At 58.4% G+C, this 8,708-nt stretch overlaps 1 protein-coding gene across 1 annotated transcript; it reads left to right on the top strand.

Annotated features, from left to right (window-relative positions):
• Window positions 1–4,156: 4,156 nt before the first annotated feature.
• CDX2 (caudal type homeobox 2) lies at window positions 4,157–8,180 on the top strand (the record flags this gene model as incomplete). The annotated part of the gene is made up of 3 exons (XM_080613230.1): window positions 4,157–4,661; window positions 6,858–7,003; window positions 7,177–8,180. The coding sequence occupies 3 exons, from the start codon at window positions 4,157–4,159 to the stop codon at window positions 7,342–7,344; spliced, it is 819 nt and encodes a 272-aa protein (XP_080469356.1). The 3' UTR covers window positions 7,345–8,180.
• Window positions 8,181–8,708: the final 528 nt, after the last annotated feature.

Genomic DNA, 8,708 nt, shown 5'->3' on the forward strand with positions numbered 1-8,708 from the left:
GTCTCTGCTTCCTTCCCAGCAACGCAAATCCGCTCGGGAGCGAGCATTTAGCATCTAACCCGCTCCTAGAGGCATGTGCTTAAACAAGCCGAGTATCAACCCCACGATAAAAGTATTGGGTTATTCTGCAACGTAATCTACATCAAAGCCTCGGGGGCTGCCGGCTTGAAAAGATCCAAGATGTTTTCTAAGTCCTTATCATGTCTGTGCTTAGGGGGAGTCATAAATTCCACAGGTCGGAATAACTAACACACGATTCCTTCTTTCCTTCTCCCTCCTCGGCCACCAAAGGGCTTTCCAGCAGGCTTTTTTTCTTTTTAACCTTGCAAACAAAGCTCCCGGTTCCCTGTCGTTAAGGTGGGGGAGAGGGGAGGATCCCCAGCCCGCCCCGAGCTTCTCCTAAGTGACCAGAAAAATAAATTCCTTAATCCAGAAAACGATTAGAAGTAAAGAAGGTGAATTCGCATTCCCGCAAGGGTCCCGGCAAACCGGAGCGGTCGGTGGAGGGGGAATAGCGGGGACTGCGCGGTCCTGGGATGTCTTTGGCCCGGGACGGGGGTCCCCAGTCTGTACTGCCCGCCCCGTTACCCTCCATCCCGTCCAGCCCTGGGCCCTAGGTGACGATGAGCACCGGCTCCGAAGCGAGGTGTCCCAGATGCGGGCACCGGCCTCCGCTTCCCCGCGGATCGAGGGCCGGACACCGAGAAGCGGGCAGGGAGCAGCTGGTAACGGCATCCTGCCCCCGGAGTTCCGCACTCAATCACGCCGCTGACCTGACTCCCCCCACAGTAGGCAGATCCCCTCAGAAATTACTTATTCAACTCAAGAAATAAGACTGGGGCTGGAAAAGGAAGGCGGGGAGCCCGACTTCTGCCCTTGACGGGGCTTCTGTGAAAACCCCCTTCGGTGGGGGAAGGACTCAGAAATGGGGGGGAGAATAATAATAATAATAGTAATAATAATAATAAAATATTTCCCTGCAGACGGTTTTCCGGATCAGGCACTTGTCATCTTGAGAGGCGTTAAGTCCTATTTTGCCGCTCAGGGTCTAACGAAATAGGAAAAAAAACGAAGGAAGCAAAAGGGGAAAGATCAGGGCTTCGTCCGCACTCAGGTCTCGGGGTCCGGTCACAGAGTTCCCGCTCCTCTCCAGGGGCTGTAGCTCTGGGACCAAGTCGGAAGGAAGACCCAAGGCAGGGAAGGAGCGGGCAACTGCCAGGGCCGGCTGGGGAAACGTCCAACATGCAGGACGGCGAAGAGAAACGGGGGAATTCACGACCGAGAGAGATATTCCCTCGCCCCAAACCTCTCGAGAAGTTCCGATCGCTGGGGAGGGCTGGTGGAGGGATAAATCCTGCCCCAGTCGCAAAGAAAGGAAGCCCAAGCATCCCCGTAGGCTTCCTCTTATTTCAAAACAAGAGGGTCCCGAGGCAGAGCTTCCCCTCCCTGCCGCCGGGCACCTCTGCGGCGGGTGCGGAGCAGGGACAGCTCGGCAGCGGCGAAGGATGCTCCGGAGCATCTGTTCCCGGGAAAGTGGGCCTCTCCCCCTCCCCGGGTGCGGAACGGCTGGCAGGGTCCGGTCTCCCAAGTGCTGCCCGTGCTAGGGGGGTAGCTGGAATCACCGTCCGACGGGCAAAGGCAGAGCAGGGCCGGAGAAGAGAGGGATGGCGTGCTCGCTGTGAGGCTCGGTGCTGCTCAGAGTCCTGCTCTGCTTCCTCGCTGGAGCTCAGGGCTCTCATCCTTTCCGGTGGTCCCCAGACCCGCTAGCTCGGACTGGTGTCGGGTCTCATCCAAAAGCGCTGCCACCTGCTTGGCAGGGATTCATGGATGGAGACTTAAACAGCGAACAGGGCTGGTTCGGGGTTTGTCAGGCTTCTAGTGTTTTTTTAACAGAACGTGTTCAGAGTTTTGTCATTTTAATGGCCCTTTCCTCCGTTTATGGCATCATCAAATTCACATCCAGATAGATCGGCTCTGTCGGTGCTTATCGGGAAAAGCGATTACACTGAAGGGACGCAGAGTTTCTTTTCCAGGATTACATTTCAGCCTCTTTCTCGGAGACTGCTGGGGGCTGCCAGCCCAGCTCCGTCTCCCCGTTACCGGGGAGGCGAGGTGAGGTGTGAAGGTGAGAATGGGCAACAGGGAGAGAAATACTCCCCGGAAAAGGCGGCTGGCAACCCTTCCCGCATCCCTGCTCTAGTGCTGCTGTTACGGTAGGGTCTCAACCGCGGCCATCAAAGATAGTCTGCAAACGACAAGTGACAGTGTGGACGCAGGCATTGCGTTACCGGCTGTGGGCAGGGTGGGGGTACCCATTTCCTCACAGCAGGGGTACACACGACGGATCCGAGGCGCCTCCCGAGGTCTCTTCTTCGGGAGACATCCTCCGTCCTTCCCGCCTTGAGCACCCCGCTCCCCCAGGACCGCGGACATGGGACCCTCCCGGATAATTTAGATGTCGCTGAATTATTCCCACTCGCGTTAAAGCATAGCTTCGAGGCAGCCCCACGCCGGCACCAAAGGGCCCGGTGGAATGGAGGGAAGGAGAGGGAGATTTTCAGGGATTGCGGGTAGGGAGATCTGCCTCTGCAGAGCTGAAGTCCTCCCTCTACTACAAAACTCCTCGTCTCAGAGGAACACTCCCCGATCTGGAAAACAGCCACCCACGGGGGAGGAAAAATACCCCTAGAACACGGTTATGTGGATCTCCTCACGTAAGACTCGAGACGCGCGCGGCCTGGACAGCCCGTGAGGAGACCCCGCAGGACGCAGCCGCGGCCGCCTCCAGCGCCCGGGAGAGCCGTCGGGGACAGCCGGTGTCGGGCTGCTCCGGCAGAACGCGCTGGGAAAAAGGGGGGACGCTCACGACCCCATCCATTTTTTCTCGGCGGGTAAAAGGTTTCCTCGCTGTGTCATGGGAAAAGATGCGAATATGCAAACGTTGTCTCGCATTGTCCCCGCTCAGGGTGAAAAGTTAAAGCATAAAAGCGGCGGGGGGAAGCTGAGAGGGGGTCGCCTCTTCAAAGGGGGCTGGCGGGGCCGGGGGAACCGACTGCCGCTTGCCCGGGAACCGCCCTTCCAGGGCCTGCATTTTCAGAGCGGTTCCAAGGCGTCGGGGAGGGAAAAACCTTGCGTGGAGGGCAAGCCGCCGGTTTCCCCGTGGGCTCGCCCCCCGGGGTGTCAGGTTCCGGGAGAGAAGATTGTTCCCCCCTTGGTGGAGATCATCCCATGGCTCGGTACCCAGGCCCCTGCGGGTGGGGAGGTGGTCGGGCCTAGCTCCAGCGGTGGGTACAAGGGCAGCGGGTGTTCGACGAGAAGGCACCCCTTGCCCTCGCCCCTTTCCGGCAGCGGGACCCAGGCTGGGGTGGGCAAGGTGGGCAGTGCCCGATCTCGGATCTCGGCAGGCACACGCAGGGGGGAAGGAGGCAGCGCCTTCGGAGTGGGGATTTCTCCTCTTACCTCTCCTTCATTGCCCGTGACCGAGTGGGAGCGGGTGGAAGTGCGTTAGAAAAAGCAGTAGGCCATCGCGGTAGGGCTTGTTGCTTAAAACCATCACGATAAAATGGCTTTGTGGATTTTTAATCAAAACTCTCACCTTCTCCGCCCCTTCCCCCCCAGCCCCAAGCATGGAGAAGAGTTGGTTAAAATGCTGCCTACAGATCGGCTGCGATACAGGGCTCCCATGTTCCCACCCTCGCCCTTAGATCTCCCTCTCTGTCTTTTGCAAGTCTCTTGATTTCATCCTTTGAACCTGTGATTGGAGGTTAAAGTGCACCAGGTTGCAATGGAAGGAGGAAGCTCTTAAACAATAAAGGCTTGAATATTTAGCTGTGATCAGGTCGCTGCCCTCTCCTTATCTTTTTAAATGCAAATCGTCTTTTAGGGGTAGTAGCTATATACCCAGCGCCTCTCCACGTCACCTGCCTTTGGTGTGTCTGGGCCATTACTAATAGAGCCTTGTAAACAATCGTTAATCATGTAAGTGCTGCCGGCCATTGGATTCGGACCCGGAGAGCGGAGCGCGGAGCGCAGCTCGGGGCCGCGGCCCCTCCGCCTGCCCCCTCCCCGCCCCGGGCAGCCCGTCCCCAGGCAGCAGCCGCGCCGCTGCCAGAGCCCCGAGCAGCATGCGGAGAGCCGCCGCCGGGGCCCCGACAGCATGTACGTGAGCTACCTCCTGGAGAAGGACGGGCCCATGTACCCCGGCCCGGTGCGACACTCGGGGGGGCTCAACCTGGCGGCGCAGAACTTCGTGGGTGCGCCACAGTACGCGGACTACGGCGGCTACCATGTGAACCTCGACAGTGCCCAGTCCCCCGGGCCGGCCTGGCCCGCACCCTATGCCGCCCCGCTCCGAGACGACTGGGGCGCCTACGGCCAAGGGGCTCCGCCGGCCGCCGCCGCCGTCCATGGCCTCAACGGCGGCTCCCCCGCTGCCGCCATGGCCTACAACCCTGCCGACTACCATCACCACCACCCGCACGCCCACCACCATGCCGGCCCCGCTCCCCACTGCTCTGGCGGGGTCATGCAGCCCCTCAACGCCGCCAACAATGCTGCCGCCGCCGCCGCCGCCGCTCCCGAGCCTCTGTCACCCGGCGGGCAGCGCCGCGGCCTCTGCGAGTGGATGAGGAAGCCGGCGCAGCCCCCGCTCAGCAGCCAGGGTAAGCCTGGGCCAGGGGGAGGCGGGCGGGCTGGGTGCAGCCCCGCCGACGGCTTCCGAGGGGCGCCGACGGCTCCCCGGGTTACCGTGTGCAGGGCAAAGCGGCGGCGAGGGGGAAAGCCCCCCGAAACAAACCCGCTCGAGGACCGGTCCTCGGAAGAACCGGGTGGCCGGGCTCAGCCGACAGCCTGTCCGCGCTGCCGCGTACGGCCCCGCAGCGGAGCCGGGCGGGCAGCCGCAGGAGCGGCTCTGCGCCGGGCAACAGCGACTGCCGGCCTCGGAGCGCCGCTGCCCGGAGCTGCTCTTCTTCGGAGCAGAGCGGAATGGCTTGGGATCGCGGGGAAACACTCGCTCTTCCTCCCCCTGCTCCGCTCATCCGCTTATAGCCACTTAGAAGATTTTTATAACCAATTATAGTCATATAAATCATCGGCCGGTGTCGCTCCACATTTGTTTCTGAGTCACTGGGCGCCTACTCTTCATTAAGGTCCCTGTGTGGCCAGGCCTCCAGGACGGCGGCTGCGCTGTCCCCGACACTGTGGGCTGTGGCCGGTGGGCCCGGGAGGTGAGAGGGCGTGACAGTCCCCCCAGCCCTAGTCCCCGGTGGCGGGAGGGCGGCCGTGGGCAGGACGGGGCAGGCCGTGGCCGGCGCCGTGCTCCCTTGTGATGTTAATATCCTCGCAGATCCCAGCTTTTATTTCCTCCCTGCATCCGCCCGGAGACATGCGTGTCCCTCCGCTTTGATATACGGCCTCCACGACTGTTGCATCCTCTTTTTATTTTTTCTTTCCTTTTACTTGGTCTTTTTAATATTTATATATAGTTATATATAGTGGCCGAAAAAAAGAAAGGGTGGCGACTTTCGCAGTAAATAACGAGTTCTGCCATTCCTCTCTCATCCCCTTCCTTGTGCTCCCGGCCGCGGGGCTCCCCGGGCGCCGTGGGGTGCGGGTCCCGGGCACACCCGCTTGCTGCGGGGAAGCCCCGGTGCCCAGGGGCCAGCCGCTAGCACCAGCTACGCCCCGGGTGGCAATGGTGGCGGAGCTCTCCCAGGCCCGTCGCGCTTCCCACAGCAGCCCGTGGAGTTCTCACAGTTTGGGCTTGTGCGATGGTGGCCGGTCCCTTGTCTCCATTCAAATTCTGCCTTTGGAGACAGTGTTTATGTTAATGTGCAGGGCTGGGGGGATGAAAGCGCTTGCCGCCATTTGTTCAGTAGTGGTAATTTAAACAGAATGTGGCTGTCATTAAGGCTTTGAGAAGGGTTTTTCTTTGATAAAATCTCCTTGTCCTGCATTGTTTGGGATTGTGTTCCCTATTCACTGGCTCTGGGGAGTTTTCTCTGATCAGGCTTGTATCTTTACAGGGTGCTTTTGTTGTGGTTTGCAGAGAGTTTACCTGAACAAAGTCAGCCTTCTAGCCATTAAGCACCTTGGGGGTAGAGACTCCCCGCCTCGGCTCCCTGGGGAACGGGAGGGCCGGGGACACAACCAGTCAGACAAGAAACCCTCTGCAGAAGGGAGGTCACTGTTGCGGCTACGCGCATTCGCCAGCCCTCGCTGACAATTGCCTTCGTTCGGATTTCGTCTGTTTTGTTTTCTAGTGGGATTTTTGAGCTCTAAAGTTGCACGTTCCACTTCTACAGTCCCCGAGAAATCTCTTTATTCGCTGCCTGGAGGCTGGGGGTGAAACGGGGGAAGCTGGGCAGGGCTCCTGGGGACCCCCGACGGCCGCTCCCTGTTCTCCTGCCTAGATCGGTGTTTCTCGTTTAGAACAGAAGCCGCCGCGCCCTGAACAGGGCTTTTATTTCATTTCCTTTTCCCTTCTCTTTGCAAAAAGTCGGTTCTCATTAGGGAAGGCAAAACAAAAACGAAAGCCAGCAACAAGGGCGCAACAAAGGTGTCCCAAGCCCAACGCACGGGCTTGCGGCGGGGCAGAGGTCGGCGGCAGGGCCGAGATCCACGCCTGGCTTGTCCTTAACAGCCGGCACGCCGGGGATTTCTGTCCTGTGTCCCCAGGGGACTGTGAAACTGCTTTTGTCCCCCCTGACCGCTGCGCTCAGCAGAACCCCGGAAAGGGAGAGGCGAGCAGGGAGCCGGAAGGCACGGTCCTGCTAGCCGCGCAACCGCAGAGGGGGGAGCCGCGCTCCACACCGGCGCTTTGGTTTGGGCTTTCCCAACCCTGGCTTTGTCCTTCGCAGTTAAAACCAGGACGAAAGACAAGTACCGCGTCGTGTACACCGACCACCAGCGGCTGGAGCTGGAGAAGGAGTTTCAGTACAGCCGCTACATCACCATCAGGAGGAAAGCAGAGCTGGCCTCCAACCTGGGGCTGTCCGAGAGGCAGGTCTGTCCCACGAGTGCCTCTCCCCACGCCGCCACGGGGGCCGGGATGCTCTGGGATCGGGATGTGCGGGGTCGGGATGCGCGAACAGGCATGCGCTCTTGGTGCGGGCCCCCATGGATGTGGGATGTCGCCAGGGAAACACCCCCCTCATTCTCCTGTTCTATCCCTGGCAGGTGAAAATCTGGTTCCAGAACAGGCGGGCGAAGGAGAGGAAGATCAACAAGAAGAAGCTGCAGCAGGCGCAGTCCGGAGGAGCAGAGCCCCTCAGCCCCGGCGCCCCTCTGCAGGGTCCCTCAGCGGGAGCGGCCGCCGCCGGTCTGGGCCCCGCCGCCCCGCAGTGACAGCGGCCGGGGACCGCGGCGCAGGAACTGCTGCTGGAGGGCACGGCAGCGCCGGGGCCAGGCCGGGCCGGGGGGCACGGTGGGAGCCCCCTCCGCCCTCCTCATGCACTACAGCGCCCCGCGGGGCCGGCCGTGTGTACAGATGTACAGTGTATGTGTCTCGTCCTCCAGGGGAAACGTGGCCATCTCTCTATTAATATTATTATTATTATGTTTGGGTGGGTTTTTTTACCCTGGAGTTTGTTAGATAATAAGGGGGGGCACTGCCTGACAGTCAACCCCTGGTGAATCTCAGGGATCGGTCCAAAAGACCTTAGAAATGTTGTTGGGCTAGCAATGAATTTTAACAGAAAACAAAATTAAAACACTTTTTTTTTTTTTTTAATTTAATATTTTATTTTCTGATTGCAGCCAAGTGTCAGGAATGTACAAAATGTTCATCCTGCCCTAAGGACAGAACAGACAAGATAAGGCACTGTTTAAACGTTCAGAAGTGAATTGGTTAATGTTAGACACTTGTAAAAGAGCCCATAAATCTGGTGCTGATAGTCAGCCAGCCAGATTTATTAGCCCTAGTGCAGAGAAATTGGAGGAATGAAGCCTCTTCTGAAAAGGTGTCCTGTCATGCTGCAGTGAGCAGCTTTACTTGTGTATGTGCCATGTCTGTCAGTTGAATTATGTGCTGTTCCTCACCTCCTTACACTTTCCTGCTTGTTTGGAGTTTTTTTTCCAGTCAGTTTTCCAAAATCTACTTGGTTTAATCAGCTTTATGTAGGTCTCATAGCAGCCCCACCAGGAGCAGAGATCCTCAGAAAGAGCCATGTGCTGTACCACAACCCACCTTGCACAGGCTGTGGCCTGTTTCCAAATGCTGGCTAGGTGGTGGGGACCGGGGTAGAGCTGTTGAACGATTCACCTAGCAAGAGATGAAAACCAGAAAAGTCCAGGTGATCTGGCCAAATCACCCTGGCTGTTTGCTGTGAGTAGTACTTAGGTCTGGGAGAAACCCTACCAAGAAGTAAGGCCACGCAGCCAGACTGGGGTGGCCGCACTGTAGCTGGGGCTGGGAGTAGGACCAGCTCATGTGGGCCTGGGTCCCAGCAGCAATGGGAGCACTGTCCACCCCAAACATATCATGGAGCTTTCTGTCTTCCCCAGCATTTGGCCCAACATTGTTCTGTTTTTCTCATCAAATTTATTTAAGATATTCCATTTTATTTCTTTGGGACACTTTGTTTCCTTGATGACAATTTTCTCATCTTTTTGCTGAAAGCTATGGCCAAATGCCAGCAGGATCGGCAGAACTGGATGGAGACAACTGGTTTGCTAGGGCCTGGGCTTATGGACAAAGTAGCTCACTTTAC

Source organism: Psittacula echo, assembly GCF_963264785.1.
Source record: "Psittacula echo genome assembly, chromosome: 3".
NCBI classification, from domain to species: domain Eukaryota; kingdom Metazoa; phylum Chordata; class Aves; order Psittaciformes; family Psittacidae; genus Psittacula; species Psittacula echo.